This window comes from Babylonia areolata, chromosome 28, assembly GCF_041734735.1.
Source record: "Babylonia areolata isolate BAREFJ2019XMU chromosome 28, ASM4173473v1, whole genome shotgun sequence".
Lineage (NCBI taxonomy): Eukaryota > Metazoa > Mollusca > Gastropoda > Neogastropoda > Buccinidae > Babylonia > Babylonia areolata.
In genome coordinates, this window is record NC_134903.1 from 2087884 (window position 1) to 2108366 (window position 20483).

At 40.7% G+C, this 20483-nt stretch overlaps 1 protein-coding gene across 3 annotated transcripts in view; it reads right to left on the reverse strand.

Moving 5' to 3' along the window:
- The window catches only part of LOC143301817 (putative oxidoreductase YteT), a 63369-nt gene extending 44702 nt beyond the window's left edge, over positions 1-18667 (reverse strand). For 2 of the 3 annotated variants that reach the window (XR_013057843.1, XM_076616216.1), the window contains exons 1-9: positions 18397-18667; positions 11400-11548; positions 10449-10533; positions 8629-8702; positions 7794-7853; positions 6156-6320; positions 4695-4883; positions 2257-2349; positions 1238-1366 (exon numbers count right to left, since the gene is read on the reverse strand). Coding sequence is in view for 2 of the 3 variants with exons in the window: in XM_076616216.1 (XP_076472331.1) it covers positions 1238-1366; positions 2257-2349; positions 4695-4883; positions 6156-6320; positions 7794-7853; positions 8629-8702; positions 10449-10533; positions 11400-11548; positions 18397-18415 (963 nt within the window). In the remaining variant the exon portion in view is untranslated. Of the gene's footprint in view, positions 1-1237; positions 1367-2256; positions 2350-4694; positions 4884-6155; positions 6321-7793; positions 7854-8628; positions 8703-10448; positions 10534-11399; positions 11549-18040; positions 18101-18396 lie in introns of those variants that run through there. The other variant, XM_076616217.1, reaches the window with a different exon arrangement.
- Positions 18668-20483: the final 1816 nt, after the last annotated feature.

The window sequence follows — 20483 nt, forward strand, 5'->3', positions numbered from 1 at the left end:
CACACACACTTACACACAAACAACATGCTCAGACATAAACACATAATTATATTTACACACAGACACATACACACACAGACATTGTCTAATATCACTCAAAGTGAAAAGAGTTAAAGATGTTAAATTAAAGAACAAACACACAGACACACACACATACTTACATAAAAGCATACACGAGTGTTTGCAAACACACATGTTAACACACGTGTGCACACACTCACACACACACACACACGAGTCACACTCCGTGAGACAGTCTATGGGAGTCAACTCTGGGATGAACCTGGAGTGTTCAATAACAGGGTGATGCCCCTTGGTGGGAAACCTATTTTGGGGATCTAGTTAGAAGAAATGAAATGAATGACTTCAAGTCACTGATTTACATATGGGGAGAGGTGGTCAGATACTGCATGAATGATCTGACCCATGAATCAGAATTCATTTTCTTCCAGTGCCCAAAGAGTCAGTGACCTGGAAGATTTGGGGAACTGGAAGAGTTAGTACATTCCTTCAGCTGCAAAGCCGATCAACCCTGAGGGCTTCAGTTGTAAATTAGGGAGCATCTGCAGCGATCTGATGCCCACATACACTGTACAAGGATACACACACACATAAATGTTTACAATTACAAACATACACACATGTTTACAAACACACACACACACACACACATATGCACACACATGTTTACAAACATAACACACACATATGTTTACACACACACACACACACACACACACACACACACACACACACACATATGCACACACTTTTGTTTACAAACACAACACACACATATGTTCACACACACACACACACACACACATATGCACACATATCTTTACAAACACAACACACACATATGTTCACACAAACACACACACACACACACATATGCACACACATATGTTTACAAACACAACACACACACATACACACACATGTTTACACACACACACATGCACACATGTATGTTTACAAACACAACACACACACATATGTTTACACACACACACACACATGCACACACAAATGTTTACAAACACAACACACACACACACACACACACACACACACACTCACACGCACATACACGCACAATGTATACACACACACGTTTACAAACACAACACACACACACGTTCATACACACACACGCATGCACACACGTATGTTTACAAACACAACACACACACACACACACACACACACACACACACACACACACAGAGCATACCTGTTGAGACATGACATCATTGTCAGACTGGTAAACACAGCGACCATAAGGGCCTGTCTTCAAGGCCTCTGTGACACTTTCTATGTCTGGTTCCTCGGCCACCACCTCCACCGGCCAGCCTGTGTGACCCTGCACATCGTCGTCATCACCATCATCATCATCGTTATGGTCATCATCATTATCATTACCATCAGTACCACCACTATCACCACTGCCACCATCAGCAACATTATCATCGCCACCACCACCACCACCACCACCACTGCCGTCATTGTTGACATCACCACCACCACTACCACCACCACTGCCGTCATTGTTGACATCACCACCACCACCACCACCACTGCCGTCACTGTCAATGTCACCACCACCACCACCACCACCACCACTGTCGACGTCACCACCACCACCACCACCACTGCCGTCATTGTTGACGTCACCACCACCACCACCACCGCTGCTGTCATTGTCGACGTCACCACTACCACTACTGTGGCCATCTACCGGCCAAATAGTTTTACTATAATAATAATGACTTTTTAACCATAATAATAATAACAATAATAATGATTATCATAACAGTTATAATAATATAAATTCGACAGATAAACAAAAATATAAATAGAATAACAAAATACAGTAGAAAAAAAAGATGATATAAAAAATTCTATAACAATAACGATAATAATACAAAGAAGATGACTAAGTTAACACAAGAACAATGATGACAAGAATCATCATCATCACCATCATCATCAAATATGCAGAAGAAGAAGAATTAATAAAAGAAAACTTACCTCCCCCCCCCCCCAACTCACCCCCACACACACACGCCCCCTCCCCCCACACCCCCACCCATTCCAATTTTGATGACCAAAGTCACTTCGCTGCCATATGTACAACAAAATCCTGATACAGACACTGGGTAAAATAGCTCAAGAATGCAAGCACCACTACACACCGAGAACGACCATCCCCCACTACCGCCCCTCCTTAAAAGAAAGACAGAAGATGGCTACCTCCTTGACGAAATCCAGATAAAGTCTCTTGGCAGAATACGGACACTGCTGTTCTATATTGCAGTCCAGACATCGACTTCCTGCTCCCTCTGGCTGCAGACACATCACACTGAGGACTCTTGCTTCACACAGCGTGCAGCTCATCAACATCAGTCAATATCAGGTATCCCATCAATATCAGTACATCAGACATCCACAGACCATCAGTACATCACACATCTGAATAATGTCAGTCCATCCAGCTGCTGATCAACATCAATTATTCAACATCAACCAACACATCAGACAGCCAATCAACATCAACCAACACATCAGACAGCCAATCAACATCAACCAACACATCAGACAGCCAATCAACATCAACCAACACATCAGACAGCCAATCAACATCAACCAACACACCAGACAGCCAATCAACATCAACCAACACATCAGACAGCCAATCAACATCAACCAACACATCAGACAGCCAATCAACATCAACCAGCACATCAGACAGCCAATTAACATTAACCAACACATCAGACAGCCAATCAACATCAACCAACATCAGACAGCCAATCAACATCAACCAACACATCAGACAGCCAATCAACATCAACCAGCACATCAGACAGCCAATTAACATTAACCAACACATCAGACAGCCAATCAACATCAACCAACACATAAGGCAGCCAATCAACATCAACCAACACATCAGACAGCCAATCAACATCAACCAACACAACAGACAGCCAATCAACATCGACCAACACATCAGACAGCCAATCAACATCAACCAACACATCAGACAGCCAATCAACATCAACCAACACATCAGACAGCCAATCAACATCAACCAACACATCAGACAGCCAATCAACATCAGCCAACACATCAGACAGCCAATTAACATTAACCAACATCAGACAGCCAATCAACATCAACCAACACATCAGACAGCCAATCAACATCAACCAACACATCAGACAGCCAATCAACATCAACCAACACATCAGACAGCCAATCAACATCAACCAACACATCAGACAGCCAATCAACATCAACCACCACACCAGGCAGCCAATTAACATCAACCAACACATCAGACAGCCAATCAACATCAACCAACACATCAGGCAGCCAATCAACATCAACCAACACATCAGGCAACCAATCAACATCAACCAACACATCAGACAGCCAATCAACATCAACCAACACATCAAACAGCCAATCAACATCAACCAGCACATCAGACAGCCAATCAACATCAACCAGCACACCAGGCAGCCAATCAACATCAACCAACACATCAGACAGCCAATCAACATCAACCAACACATCAGGCAGCCAATCAACATCAACCAACACATCAGGCAACCAATCAACATCAACCAACACATCAGACAGCCAATCAACATCAACCAACACATCAGACAGCCAATCAACATCAACCAGCACATCAGACAGACAATTAACATCAACCAACACATCAGGCAACCATTCAACATCAACCAACACATCAGACAGCCAATCAACATCAACCAACACATCAGACAGCCAATCAACATCAACCAGCACATCAGACAGACAATTAACATCAACCAACACATCAGGCAACCATTCAACATCAACCAACACATCAGACAGCCAATCAACATCAACCAACACATCAGACAGCCAATCAACATCAACCAACACATCAGGCAACCATTCAACATCAACCAACACATCAGACAGCCAATCAACATCAACCAGCACATCAGACAGACAATTAACATCAACCAACACATCAGGCAGCCAATCAACATCAACCAGCACATCAGGCAACCATTCAACATCAACCAACACATCAGGCAGCCAATCAACATCAACCAGCACATCAGGCAACCATTCAACATCAACCAACACATCAGGCAACCATTCAACATCAACCAACACATCAGGCAGCCAATCAACATTAACCAACACATAAGGCAGCCAATCAACATCAAGCACACAATCAATATTGGTGGTGTTCAGAAGTGTCTATGCTGATGATTTAACATATTTCTGACACCACCTTCTGAGTTTGTTCAGTTACTCAAGGAGATGTCACTGAGTTCGGGCAAATCCATACACCCTACTCCACATCTGCTAAGCAGATGACGACCAGCAGCATAACCCAACACGCTTAGTCAGGCCTTGAAGGAAAATATTAAAAAATGAGGAGGTGCAATAAATAAGATGCATAAATTAACAAATTGATGAATAATTAAATACATAAAGCAACAAATTAACCACCTACTTTGCTCTTTATTGATGGCAACAACTGTTTTTGTGGCCAGCACTGCCAACCTCTATAGAAAACTAAATGTCCTAAATACTGTAGCACCAGGAACAATGATTTTTTTTTTTTAATTCATTTCATCGGGGTGGGAGGTTTGGGGGGGTGTTCATTTTCAGCCTCTAACCTTGTCTTCCTTCCGAAAATGGGCGAGACTTCCAAACGATGACACTCTCATGCACTTCCCAGCACCCTCCATCCAGTACTTTATGAGGTCGACATCATGACAGCATTTGGCCAGCAGTGAGCAGGAGCTGAGGCTTTCCTTGTGCCAGTTCCCCCGCACGTAAGAATGGGCAAAGTGCCAAAAACCAATCTGGACAACACAGACTTTTGCAAGACAGTGAAACAAGAGACGGCATGTAAAGGTATTGACACTATACAGTGTGTAAAGGTAATGACACTATACAGAGTGTAAAGGTAATGACACTATACAGTGTGTAAAGATATTGCACTATATAGTGTGTAAAGGTAGGCTATACAGTGTGTAAAGGTAATGACACTATACAGTGTGTAAAGGTATTGACACTATACAGTGTGTAAAGGTAGACTATACAGAGTGTAAAGGTTATGACACTATACAGTGTGTAAAGGTATTGACACTATACAGTGTGTAAAGGTAATGAGACTATACAGTGTGTAAAGGTTATGACGCTATACAGTGTGTAAAGGTATGACACTATACAGTGTGTAAAGGTATTGACACTATATAGTGTGTAAAGGAATAACACTATACAGTGGGTACTGACACTACACAGTGTGTAAAGGTATTGACATTATGCACTATGTACAGTTATTGACATTATGCAATGTGTACAGATAGTGAAATTGTACACTGAGTAAAGGTATTGACATTGTACATTATGTGAATGTACTGACATTATACAGTATGCAGTTATTGACACGCAATGTGTATAGATAGTGACTGTGTACACCGTGTAAAGGTACTGACATTGTACATTATGTAAAGGTATTGACATTCTACTGTGTGTAAAAGTATTGACATTGTACATTGTGTAAAGGTATTGACATTATACAGTATGCAGTCATTGACATGCAATGTGTACAGATAGTGACAATGTACACTGTGTAAAGGTATTGACATTGTACATTATGTAAAGGTATTGACATTCTACTGTGTGTAAAAGTAATGACATTATACAAAATGTAAAGGTACTGGCATTGTGCAGTGTGTAAAGGCACTGACATAGTGTGTACTGGCAAATTACAGTGTGTTATGGTACTGATATTGCGCATTTTCACTCAATGTACATCTCCAGAACACTATCAACACTTAACTTCACTGATGATTCCACCGACCTGTTCCACACACACACACACACACACACACACACACACACACACACACACACACACAAAGTTAAAGTACAAAGACTCTTTTTTTAAAATAAAATATAATAACAACAATAATAACAACAACAATAATAGTAATAATAATAACAATAACAATGATAATAATAACAATAATAATAATAATAATCTTCATCATCATAATTGCAGTAGATATCTACATGAATGAATAGATATTTAAACTATGAAAAAGACACAGCAACCATGCGGCACTGACGGGCTCAGTGTGCTGAATGTTGACCACCTGGCCGATCTCCCCGCTGTCGATGATCTCCTTGGCCTTGCACACCCAGGGGAGGTAACGCATCACGTGACACACAGCTAGCAACACATCACTGCTCTTACACGTCGACGCGATCTCCCGACAGTCGTCTTCCGACACCTGAAAACGCGTCATCATTCAGTTTCAGTTTCTCAAGGAGGCATCACTGTGTTCAGACAAAATCCATACATGAACATGCAACATACGGTGAGCAACACATCACTGCTCTTACAAGTCGACGCACTCTCCCAACAGCCTTATTCCAACACTTGAAAAAGTGTCGTTTGGTTTCAGTTTCCCAAAGAGGCGTCACTGTGTTCAGACAAATCCACATATGCTACATACTGTCAATACCGTTGCACACTGTCAATATTTTTGTATAATGCATATATTCCTTTTGTTTCACAACTGCAAATACACCTCAGCAATGAAACACATACTGCTTGTCTTTCACTTCGGTATATACACAGATATTACTTCTGTAAACAAAACTGTATTCATTGTCCCTCACTGCTATAAGTATACATCAATTACCTCAGTAATGAAAGCATACTGCTTGTACTTTACTACAATAAACACACAAACATTACCTCAGCAGTTAAACAAGCATTCCTTGCTCCTCATCACGATATATAGATAGATATATATATATTACCTAAGGAATGAAACATATTTCTTGTCCCTCACTACATTATATATCAAAATATTACGTCTGTAATTAAACATGTATTCTCTGTATATGAAACTAAAAATACACACATTTCCTCAGTAATTAAACACATTTTCAACTGTCTATCTTACTAAAGCTGAGTGGTTAAAGCACTGAACTTTCAATCTGAAGGTCCCGGGTTTGAATCCTGGCTGACACAACTGACAGGTTAATTGTTTCTGGAGCTTTTTATTTCAATCTCCGAAGTCAACAGATGTTTGACCTGCTAGTGCCTGAACCCACATCATCTGTAGACCCATGCACAAGATCAAATGCGCATGTTAAAGATCCCCGTGATCCCTCTCAGCATCTGGTGGGACATGAAAACAGGTCCACTTCCAGCAAGCATATCCACCAAAATGGAGTACGGCTGCCTACACATCGGGGTAGAAGTCATGCACGAAAAAACCCACAGGTATATATTTGTATTTGTATTCCTTTTTATCACAACAGATTTCTCTGTGTGAAATTCGGGCTGCTCTCCCCAGGGAGAGCGCGTCGCTATACTACAGCGCCACCCATTTTTTTGTATTTTTTCCTGTGTGCAGTTTTATTTGTTTTTCCTGTCGAAGTGGATTTTTCTACAGAATTTTGCCAGGAACAACCCTTTTGTTGCCGTGGGTTCTTTTACGTGCGCTAAGTGCATGCTGCACACCGGACTTCGGTTTATCATCTCATCCGAATGACTAGCGTCCAGACCACCACTGAAGGTCTAATGGAGGGGGAGAAAATATTGGCGGCTGAACCGTGATTCGAACCAGCGCCCTCAGATTCTCTCGCTTCCTAGGCGGACGCGTTACCTCTAGGCCATAACTCCACATTATGTGAGTGATCATGGGAGTAACAGTCTATGAACGTACAATAAGAAGAAGAAAGTGTCTTACCGCCATGGGTTTTTCCAGCAGAATGTGGTATCCCTTCTTAGCAAAAGCCACGGCAGGGTCCTGAACAATACACAGCCAACACAGTCAGTGATACACACTGCATCATCTGCTGTGAGACAGCGGTCAGCATCACAGACATAGAACCTGGAGGTGAGGTGTTCAAATCTCATCAGCTGCTTTACTGTTAGTGTTACTGTAGGGTGTTTAAAACACTGGCAATTAACATAGAAATCCTGTGTAAATGTAATAACTTGATAAGATATGTGATAGTTCAATATGCTTTTTTTTTTTTTTAATGGAAAGGTCTGTGCCAGTTGTGTGTGTGTGTTTTGTGTGTGTGTGTGTGTGTGTGTGTGTGTGTGTGTGTGTGTGCATGTGTGTGTGTGTGTGTCAAAACATCAACATTCTGAAATGACTTGCTTTCATACATTTATCTGCCTTTTTCATTTATCATCATTATTATCACTGCATCATTTTCATCATTATCACGCAGAAAAACTTTCTTTTAAAGTATCAACATTCAGAAATAACATACTTGCTTTCACTCCATTCATCTTCCTCATCACTACCCCCTCCCTCCACTTCATCACCATGACCTCATTCACCCTCACCCTTCCCCCTCCTCCACCAACACCATCCCCCACCCCACCCTCCCCTCACTGAACCAACCCCCTCCCCCACTCACTTTGTGCAGTCTGTCGGCCCCCCCCCACCCCCACCCCCACCCTCCCCTCACTGAACCAACCCCCTCCCCCACTCACTTTGTGCAGTCTGTCGCCCCCCCACCCCCCACCCCCACCCTCCCCTCACTGAACCAACCCCCTCCCCCACTCACTTTGTGCAGTCTGTCGGTCGTGGCAATGATGACGCAGTCAGCAAACTTTTCCTTCTCTGCTGCCTCCGTCCAGCCTGAAATCACTTCACAGTTTCAGTTTCAGTTTCTCAAGGGGGCATCACTGCACAGACGCCTGAACAGCAACATGACTCAACATAGTAGTCAGGCCTTGAGTGCATGCAGGTACGTCTCTTTGTGTACCTATCATATATGTATCTTTGTGTACCTATCATTGTGTACCTATCATACACGCATCTTTGTGTACCTATCAGAGTGGATTTCTTCAGCAGAGTTTTGCCAGAGGACAAAACTTTTGTCGCTGTGAGGTCTTTTTCAGTGTGCCAAGTGTGTGCTACACATGGGACTTCTGTTTTTCACCTCAACTGAATAACCAGATGCTCAGTTTCATTTTCCAGTCCAAGGCCGTGACAGGATTTGAAGCAAGACCCTCAGAGATGCCGTGTTGACAGATAAGCATCTTCACCATTCTGCTGCCTTCCCCCTTCACAGGAAACGTTTAACGCCCTGACTGAGATCAGTGTGCTGTGAGTGTGCAGTGCACTCACTACTTTCTGTGCACTTAGCAATCGTGTCACTCGTGGAGTGCAGTCACTACTTTCTGTGCACTTAGCAATGGTGTCACTCATGAAGTGCAGTCACTACTTTCTGTGCACTTAGCAATGGTGTCACTCGTGGAGCGCAGTCACTACTTTCTGTGCACTTAGCAATGGTGTCACTCATGAAGTGCAGTCACTACTTTCTGTGCTCTCAGCAATGGTGTCACTCATGAAGTGCAGTCACTACTTTCTGTGCACTTAGCAATGGTGTCACTCATGAAGTGCAGTCACTACTTTCTGTGCACTTAGCAATCGTGTCACTCGTGGAGTGCAGTCACTACTTTCTGTGCACTTAGCAATGGTGTCACTCATGAAGTGCAGTCACTACTTTCTGTGCACTTAGCAATGGTGTCACTCGTGGAGCGCAGTCACTACTTTCTGTGCACTTAGCAATGGTGTCACTCATGAAGTGCAGTCACTACTTTCTGTGCACTCAGCAATGATGTCACTCGTGGAGCGCAGTCACTACTTTCTGTGCACTTAGCAATGGTGTCACTCATGAAGTGCAGTCACTACTTTCTGTGCACTCAGCAATGATGTCACTCGTGGAGCGCAGTCACTACTTTCTGTGCTCTCAGCAATGGTGTCACTCGTGGAGCGCAGTCACTACTTTCTGTGGACTTAGCAATGGTGTCACTCGTGAAGTGCAGTCACTACTTTCTGTGCTCTCAGCAATGGTGTCACTCGTGGAGCGCAGTCACTACTTTCTGTGCTCTCAGCAATGGTGTCACTCGTGAAGTGCAGTCACTACTTTCTGTGCACTTAGCAATGATGTCACTCATGAAGTGCAGTAACTTCTTTCTGTGCACTTAGCAATGATGTCACTCATGAAGTGCAGTCACTATTTTCTCTGCACTTAGCAATGATGTCATTTATTTTGCTAAACAAGAGAAGTGCAATTCCTAGAGGAAGAAATCTGGCTGAAGAATCTGAATGGTGACGGACACCCTGACCTGTAAGGTCTGGCTGATCTCAGCGAGCTGACAGCCCCTCAGGTTCAAAAGTAATCAAATGGACACACACACACACACACACACACACACACACACACACACACACACACACACACATACATTATACATACAAGCATGAATGCTTGTACACACATGCACAATTTGAACGTGAAGGCACATGCATATTACATGCACACAAACATGCACACACACACACACACACACATATGCAAAAGTGATGACAACATACTCTGAAAGGCAAATTTATCTGGAATGTCGTGCTCATTTTGTACTCTCTTTCTGTAGAAATCTCTAGGATCCGCTACTCCGACAATCTGAAAGGACAGAAAGACAACAGAAATTAGAATCATCAGCACAGTAAATACCTGTTACACATGAGTTACCTGCAATAGGGGGAGTGTGTGAACATGTATGTGGGAGTGTACACATGTACAAACTTCTACATGTGACACCTCAAACACAAGAAAGAATGAGAGATGTGTGCATGTGTGTGTGTGTGTGTGTTCAAATCTTCATGTGTGTGTGTGTGTGTGTGTGTGTGTCTGCGTTTGTGTGTCTCTGTGTGTGTGTGCGTGTGTGTGTCTGTGTTTGCATGCACATGTACATGCATAAATGTTAGTGCACACATGTGTATGTGTGTGTGTGTGTGTGTGTGTCTGTATGTGTATGTGTTCATATAAAGTATGTAGATTTGAATGTTTTTGCTTCTTCTGGGTACCAATGAAATCATGGTGTAAAAATATGAAATCTCCAAAAGCCATCAGGTACTATTTGCTGTTGTTGTTGTTCTGTTGTTTTGTTTTGTTTGATATTTGGTGGTGGTGGTTGTTTCTTTTAAGAAAATACAACCAAATTCCCATTCATTTTTCTCTTGCTTTGTCTGTCTGTCTGTCTGTCTGTCTGTCTCTCTCTCTCTCTCTCTCTCTCTCTCTCTCTCTCACACACACACACACACACACACACACACACGTGTAATATGGAAATAATCACAATAAATCCTCCACAACCAAGTATCGTTTGTGTGATTTAATTTTCATATTAATAAATTTCAAAACTCTCTCCCTCTCTCTCTCTCTCTCTCTCTCTCACACACACACACACACACACACACACACACAGAAAGTTACATCCACACATACATGTCCAAAACAACAAACCAAGCACAGTTTTTTGTCATCACCTTGAAATCCTGAGGAAAAGCGACAGCATAGAAAGCATATCTAAAGCCCCGGTTTCCCGCTCCAATCAGAACACAGGTCACAGGTTTTGCTGTCCCTTCTCCCCCTTCCTTTCTTTTGTCTGCCGACATCTTTCCAAACTTCAGTAAATCTGGAAGCAAAGAAATGCACTATGACTGCTCGGGAAGAGAAACCATTCGAAATTTGCTTTCCTCTTAAGAGTCAGAATCATGTTACAACTAATGTGTGTAAACTGTAATTCCTTTTTTTTTTTTTTTTCCCCCTGTAATAGTTGAGAAACAGGCATTATTCTAACTGGACATTTCAAAGGCAATATGAATACTATGTTTTTACACTTGATAATATTGTGTGCACTGTGCTACAATGCTGGCAGTATTGTTTACACTGTGCTACAATGCTGGCAGTATTGTTTACACTGTGCTACAATGCTGGCAGTATTGTTTACACTGTGCTACAATGCTGGCAGTATTGTTTACACTGTGCTACAATGCTAGCAGAGTATGGCTCACACAAATGGCCTGATGGAGAATAAAGATGTAAATGTGAAAGGTCAATGCTCTTTGTGAAAGGGTGTGTGAATACTGTTCCAATCCTGACAACATCAGTGTCTCTGACCATCTGTGTCATTTTGTGATCATGATACCGCTTTCTCTTTTATCTTAAGCCCTTTGTAGCAATATAAATACATAAATTTCAGAATGTAGAGTTGATATTTTTGGTAAACATTAGTAGGCTTTTGGGTTTTTACAAAACTATAAGAATACATTCATGGTCTTTGTACTACATGTAAGTTCCTCCTTCCTCCTGATACACAACTGAAACAACGGCCATTCTTTCTGATGACCGTGTCACCACTGGTTTGTGCTGGGGATTTTCATATTTCTATAATTCAACCAACTCTGATATAGATTACATGATTTTTGATCAGTTGACCTCATGCATGAATGTGGTATAATACACACAAAGGAAGTTCAAACATTAACAGGTGTATGCACCTGTATCGTACTGTATTGTAATGTACTGTATTGTATCCCGTTGTATTGCCTTGCCTTGCGTTGTGTTGTGTTGTGCTGTGTTGCATTGTGCTGTGCTGTGCTGTGCTGTGCTGTGCTGTGCTGTGTTGTGTTGTCATTTTTGGTCAAAACAGATTTCCCTGGGTGAAATTCATGCTCCTCCCTGAGAGCACATCACCACAGTGCAGCATCACCTTTTCGTTTTCTTCTTCTGTCTGCAACGTGCAAGTGCTTAGTACTTTTACGGTCAAATAAGATTTTTCAACAGGATTTTGCCAACCTTCTTTTTGCTGTGGGTTATTTTACATGCACAAAGTGCTGCTGTACACAGTCTCGTCTGAATGACCAGGTCCCAGACCACCATTCAAGGTCTATAGTGATTAAAGGTCCCATTGCCTTTCATGGCCATCTGGGTGGTGAAACCACTGTGTCTTGGACTTGGCACAGAAAGGCAGAACCCCCATCAGTGCAGTGAACCACTGTGTCTTGGACTTGGCACAGGAAGGCAGAACCCCCATCAGGGCGGTGAAACCACTGTCTCTTGGACTTGGCACAGAAAGGCAGAACCCCCATCAGGGTGGTGAAACCACTGTCTCTTGGACTTGGCACAGAAAGGCAGAACCCCCATCAGGGTGGTGAAACCACTGTGTCTTGGACTCGGCACAGAAAGGCAGAATCCCATCTTCTCCTTCCACCAGTTTAACTTCACCTGACTGATGTTGGGTACCTGTTCACAACCTGGGTGTAGTAAGGAAAATCTGATGTAGAGTGCCTTTCCTAAGGACTGAACACTATGCCGAAATGGCGCCTTGAACCTTGATCACTGATGAACAACGGATAAGGTCAACGCTTAACTGATTCTGCCACAATGCCTCTGAAGGTCTAGTGGAGCTGGTTGTAAAAATCCTTGTCAGCATATGGGACTTGAACTTGTGGATACTTTATCGCTTCCTAGTCACTTGGCCACTGCTCCACACGGCTGTTGATTCAGACTATCATTCCCTTCCTTCTTTGAAATGAATCTAACTTCTAAGCTATCTTTTCCCTCTCCCTCTAAATATGATCAATCAAAAAGTGTAACTGTAAGTGTAATTCAGTATTTCTCTACTTTGAATCAACAGGTTAATTACGGAGAAAATAAACCATCAATCAAGTATAGTAGCTTTAAGGCAAAGTGTATACTGTTAATGAATATGCCATTATCATATGGTTTCTAAAAGTATATGAGTTTTCATTACAGTACCCTCATGGACAGTATAATATAACTGTGAAAATGTGAAAATATTAAGTACTAACAGCATGTACGCATCGTCACATCTTTAAAATGGAATATCTTCAGAACCAATCAAGATATTCACTTACTCTTTTTTTTTGTTTTTCTTATATTGTCATGTTGTTTGCCAAAAATCACATTTCAGTCCTTGTAATGAACATTTAAATTTTCACTGCCACCACCTACTGTTATTCAATAATTCACCACTTACAATCAACAGCTGATTACAGAAAATGATTCCATCAATCGAGTATGTTTTAAGGCAAAGTGTAGACTGTAATTCAATATTTCACCAATCAGGATCAACAGGTTAATTATGGAAAAAGAAAACCATGAATCAAGTATCATTGTTAACTTTTGGGGTGAAGGTTGACCATCTATAGCTCTTTAGTTAAAAGTATGACAGAATTGGTGATAAACTGGGTCAAGAGTTCCTGGGCTGGGGTTCATGTCAGTATGGAAAGGGAACACAACTGTTGTCTCCCTTGTCGAATTTGTAGGTCATGACAACAACTAATGAACCTCTCCCCCGATCTCAGTCAACATCCTCACCTTAGTTTTACTGTCAAGGAGGCAACAAAAAAGGCAAACATGAATGCTAGACATAGCACATCTCCCACAAAATGCTGCAGAAATAAAATAACAAAATTTTTAACTCATAATGAAATAAATAAATACATAAACCAAACTGATCAATGAAATAATAAAACAAAAAATTAAAACATACACTGAATGCAATTAAGAAAATTAAAATAAAATAAAAATGGTCAGTGTTTATCAAACTTATACACACACACAACCACCAGCAGCCCCCACCCCACCCCACCCACACACACATAAACACACACACGCACACACGCACACACACACACACACACACACAGCCAGTTTTGGGACTTGTCCACACCTCCGCCACTTCTAAGTTTTGAGTGAAAAACTTTACATAACTACAAGCAAAGCATACTGCAGTAAGACCTAAAAACTTTACATAATCATAAACACATCATATTACAGTATGACCTAAAAACTTTTCATCGTGATATAAACTTATTATACTGCACAACTGTACATTCAGACTACTGGAGTCAACATGACCCCACCCGCACTCCATCCTCCTTCATCTCTCACACACAATTAACTGGGTCATTTCCAAAGATGTAGGTCTTCCATCTAGCTCGGCAAACAACCTAGCCATCACAGATTGACATAAACTTACAGTTGGGCCACCATGCAGCAAAGTGACAACTGTGTAACCCATTGTGACATTTGAATTACTTCCCTTATGCATGTTATCATTGTTTATCTAGAAATATGATTGTATTTTGAACACTTTGTGCATTTTTTTCCAAATGCTGGGCACTTTCTTTTTGCATGTGTGTATCCACATCTTGTGCATTTGATTTCTTTATCATCTTTTTCCTTTGCTTTGTCATGTTGCTTTTTGTCTTTGCAATCTCAACATGAGTCTCTGTATTCTGGTCCACGAATGTGGGCGTGGGTTCGTATCCCACTTCTGACACCATGTTGTGTTTCTTTCATTGTATCAATATATACACATAAGAAACTAAATGTGGATTAACAAGATCTATTTATTGAAGAGAACGTTAAGTTGCCATCTTTCAGTCTAGTCCCCAACCAATCATATTTCTAGATAAACAATGATAACATGCATAAGGGAAGTAATTCAAATGTCACATCTCCCTTCTTCAGTATAATGTTCATTAAATCTACAGAATACAGAGACTCATGTTGAGATTGCAAAGATATGATTTAGACATAACATACAGACCTGGAAAAGAAATGTATGTTGCAGACACACTGTCAAGAGCAACAGCAACAGAGTCACAGTATCAAACAAAAAAGTCAGAGGAAGAGGAAATTCTCAGAATACATGTAAACACACTTTTGGAAAATATAAAAGTGAAAGATTACAAACTGGAAGAAATGAGACAAGAAACAAACAAAGATCCTGAATTTGTCATGCTCAAAGAACAAATATACAAAGGATGGGCTGCAAATAAAATAAATATACCAGCAGAAATCAGACAGTACTTTCAGTACAATGAAGAACTAACTGTCATTGATGGTCTAATTTTCAAGGCAAACAGAATCCTAATTCCAAAATCAATGCAGTCAGAAATGCTTGAAAGGATTCATGAGGGCCATTTAGGCATAGAGAAATGTAAAAACAGAGCAAGAAGAAACATGTTTTGGCCAGGCATGAATAAACAAATTGAAAACATTGTCACAACGTGTGCAACATGCATAAAGTACAGAAACAAACAACAAAAAGAACCTTTGCTGAATCATGATATACCAGAAAAGCCATGGCAAAAAGTAGGAACAGATCTGTTCACTTGGGAAGGACATGATTATTTGCTTATTGCAGATTATCATTCAAAATTCATTGAATTTGCACTACTTCCAGACACAAAAAGCAAAACTGTCATTACATACATGAAATCCATATTCAGCAGACAAGGCATACCTGAAGAAGTAGTCTCAGACAATGGTCCACAGTATACAAGTGAGGAGTTTCACATGTTTGCACAAAAATGGGAATTCAAACATGTTACATCTAGTCCCAAATATCCTCAATCAAATGGATTTGCAGAAAGAATGGTACAAACACTAAAAAAATTGTTCAAAAAGGCTAGGGACAGTGGACAAGATGTGTATCTGGCAGTACTGAACTACAGATCCACACCAATAAACAGTACACTTCCATCGCCAGCAGAGATACTCATGAACAGAACACTCAGAACAAGACTCAGTGTTCCAACAAAGCAACACAAAAGGAAAAAATCAAACAAAGTCAAGAAAGAGTTGAAAGAAAAACAAAAGAAACAAAAAGACTACTATGACAAAGGAGCAAAGGAGTTATCAAAACTCAAACCAGATGATAAAGTCTATGTGAATGACAATGGTTGGATACCAGGAAGAGTTGTAAAAGCAGCAAAAACACCCAGATCATATTATGTTCAAACAGAGAAAAGTACATTGAGAAGAAACAGAAGAGATCTGATAAAGGTAAATGAGAAAATGAGTATGAACCCAGACAACTCCAAACAAAAGACAATGTCAACCACACATGAAAGCACACAAAAGAATAGCTCACAAACAAAACATGACAAATACTATACTCATTTAGAAGAAAGTGATAGTGACAATGATGATGACAGAAACAATCGATTTGTTCCCCAGCAAACAGACAAAACATGTGAAGAAAATTCACCAGAAAAGCAAGACACCAGACACAAAACAACAAAGAGTGGTAGAAATGTGAAAATGCCTGCAAGACTGAATGATTATTTTCTTTAACAAGAAGTGGTGGTAAAAATGTGAGAGTGCCTGACAGTGACAGAATGAATGATTTTTTAAATTTTTATTTGGAGTACAGTATAAATTCTTTGGTTTCTGTTCAAGATCCAAATATTTATTATCATCCGATATTTTACTGTGTTTAAAAAAAAAAAAAAAAAAAAAAAAAGGAAAGCAAAGCAATATCAAATGTATGTCATTATAAAAATTGCCATTTCAGCAATACCTTATAAAAGAATAATGAATGTTATAATAGTTCAAAATTTATTCATAAGCATAGTAGAAATGTTTATATTAATTTGTTCAAAAGTATAAAAAGAATGGAGATGTGACATTGATGAACATTATACTGAAGAATGGAGATGTGACATTGATGATCATTATATTGAAGAATGGATATGTGACATTGATGAACATTATACTGAAGAATGGAGATGTGAAATTGATGAACATTATACTGAAGAATGGAAATGTGACATTGATGAACATTATACTGAAGAAGGGAGATGTAGATTTAATGAACATTATACTGAAGAAGGGAGATGTGACATTTGAATTACTTCCCTTATGCATGTTATCATTGTTTATCTAGAAATATGATTGGTTGGGGACTAGACTGAAAGATGGCAACTTAACGTTCTCTTCAATAAATAGATCTTGTTAATCCACATTTAGTTTCTTATGTGTATATATTGATACAATGAAAGAAACACAACACCCATCACCAATAGCTATTTCCCTAAATCTCTCTTGGCGGGGGAGTGGGGATACAACTTGGGCAAGACACTCTCCATTCAGGTTCAGGTTCAGGTAAAGGGCGATGCCAAGCATCGCAGCCTTGCGGCTTTGTAGTTGCACGCCCCGTCAGTTTTCGTTTTGTTTTTTGTCATCATTTTTTTTGGTCAGGTACTCCCATTGTGATCGAATTTTCAAACCCTGATAGCCAGGACAGTCGTTGCCTCCATTGCAGTTCTGATGGTTACAGTCGGACACTATCATTCATAAAAAGGCCTACCTGAAGCTTGAGCGAAAATAAAACCCTTGTGCAGATGGACAAACGTTACGCGCGTGTGCTCAAAACATGTCGTCTGCTCTCAATAGTCTCAAACACAAAATTTTAAAAATCTAAAATTCAAAAAGATTTTCTTTTCTACGCGATTTTTGTGTTCATCTTGTATACATATATATATATATTTGCAAATGTTCTCAACCCTATAAAATCAAAATCACACATACTGGGAAAAATGAAGAAGAAAGCGAAGTTTATATAGAGAGATTAACGCATTTGTTTGGTCATTGACCTAAAATGTTAGCCTATTTCTCGGTGACTGGTCCCATTTTGTGACCATGAAGCGAAATAAATTAACATACCTCTGAATTTGAACGGCATCGGTTGGCGTCTTAAGTTTTTTTGCTGCTGTGCGCACAATATCGCAGTGAAAACTGTTTTTATGCGTAGGTTCGGGGTGGGTATTGCTTCACCTCTCTTTTCAACGTCGTGTTCGGTGATTGTGTTTCTTGAAATAGATCGGATCGGTTGATCCAGAAAGTGTGTCAAATTTGGGCCCCGAATGGCTCAGGCAGAGTACCGGACGTGTGACCCTGGGGTTGCGGGTTCGAATCTCTGTCCAGCCGTTTCGTTTTGGGAGCATTTTCTACACTCGGAGTTATTCAGTTAACCTTGCGTGCGAACACACGCATTTACATCGTTACTTGAATCCCATCTTCCATTGGCTGCCCCCAGAAGAGAAGGCCAGATTAGCATGCCACAGGGCCGATGACATGGATGACACGTATTCAAACAGCACGCATCATTCCGGAAAACGGAATATGGCAACCTTCATGGTGGGATTAAAAACGCTTGGTCATTTTCGACGCAAACAATCCAAGTAAAAACTCCCCCCCCCCCCTCAAATACCTACCCATCCCACATCCATGACCCAGTGCAGCAGGTAATTCAACCAGGAAGTTGACTGCCAAGCAACAAAATGAGAAGAGGATCAATTACATCACAGTGTACAATGTCCATGTAAAAAAAAAACAAAAAAAAAAACACCAACATTATATGATGGGGTGATGAAGTAAAATGTACATGTAATGTGGTGATAGGGGAAAATAAGTACCAAAAGAAATAGATCAACACTAATAGTGGACATACATATCCGGTCATCGCCACAACACTGAGACTTGGAAAGGTGCATGTAACTATTTATATTGTTTAAAAAAACAAAACAAAACAAAAAACTCCCGGGAGGCAGCTACCTGCATGGAAGTGCTGTTCTAGAATACACACTTTACTGACTGCTATTCTGGCAACTTCTTCCAACTGGTCTTCCCAACTTCCATTCATTTGCTGTTCTTATGAAGAATGTTTGGTTTTTTAACTCCTCCTTTATGCCAAGTGGAATGGCAAAGCCTTTGCTGTTCTGGATTGTTCTTCCTTTTAAATAATCATCAGATCATAATCTCTGTAACCTGTACAGGCCTGTTCCAGTTGGCCTGGGTCTTCTGCTGGTCATCTTTGTAGGTGTCAGAATTTTTTCTGGCAGTAACTGACTAAGTCTGGAATTTGTATACTGAGATCCAATGATACTGATAGTGAGGTTGATGAGTCTACGGCATTCATCCAGGGCATAGACACTGTAGTATTATATTGAGATAAAAGTGTTTATGTCCTGGGATTGGAACAAAGACCCCCATAATTATATATACATGGTCGGTGGTGGAAATTTCTGGTCCTGCAGCATACGAGCCCTGAAGCTTAGATCAGTCCCTGGACCCAAAGTCCTTTGCAGTGAACCATGCAGCCTGACACTGGAATTGTTCAAGTCATTCTATTATTATATTGTCTTCCTTTTCCTTCTTGGAACCTGAAAATTAGTATCTGGATAACGACTGACTTGTTTTCCGCAAGTGATTCAGGACTACGACAATGACTGCAGCCGAGTTGTCTTCCTGACAAGACACTGTCTGTGCTGCAAGCCCTTCAAAATAACATGCTCCCAACCCTTGTCGGCAATGCTGCAGAAAGTGGCCTGTCCACACAACACTCATGACCAAAATACGTGGCAACTACAAAGAACAGGAGAAACAACGTTGTTGATCACCACAACTGCACTGATGGTGTAGCTGTGAATGCCAGAAAGAAGAAAAGAAGTTTTCTGCATGAACCTGTATGGCTCCAAGATCTCAGCTACTGTAAAAGGCAAAACATCTGATATAAAAATGTGTTCCCCATTGAGGGATCCGTTATATCGTTGTTGTTGGTGTGTGTAGCTTTTTTCATGGTGATCCCTCGACCATGCCATTTCATATTTTCAGTGATTGTGAACATGTGTGCATGCATCTGAGAACACACACACACACACACACACGCACACACACACACACACACAAACACTCATACAATGCACAGGACTTAAACACAAATAAGTATGGACATATTCCACTTTATTTTC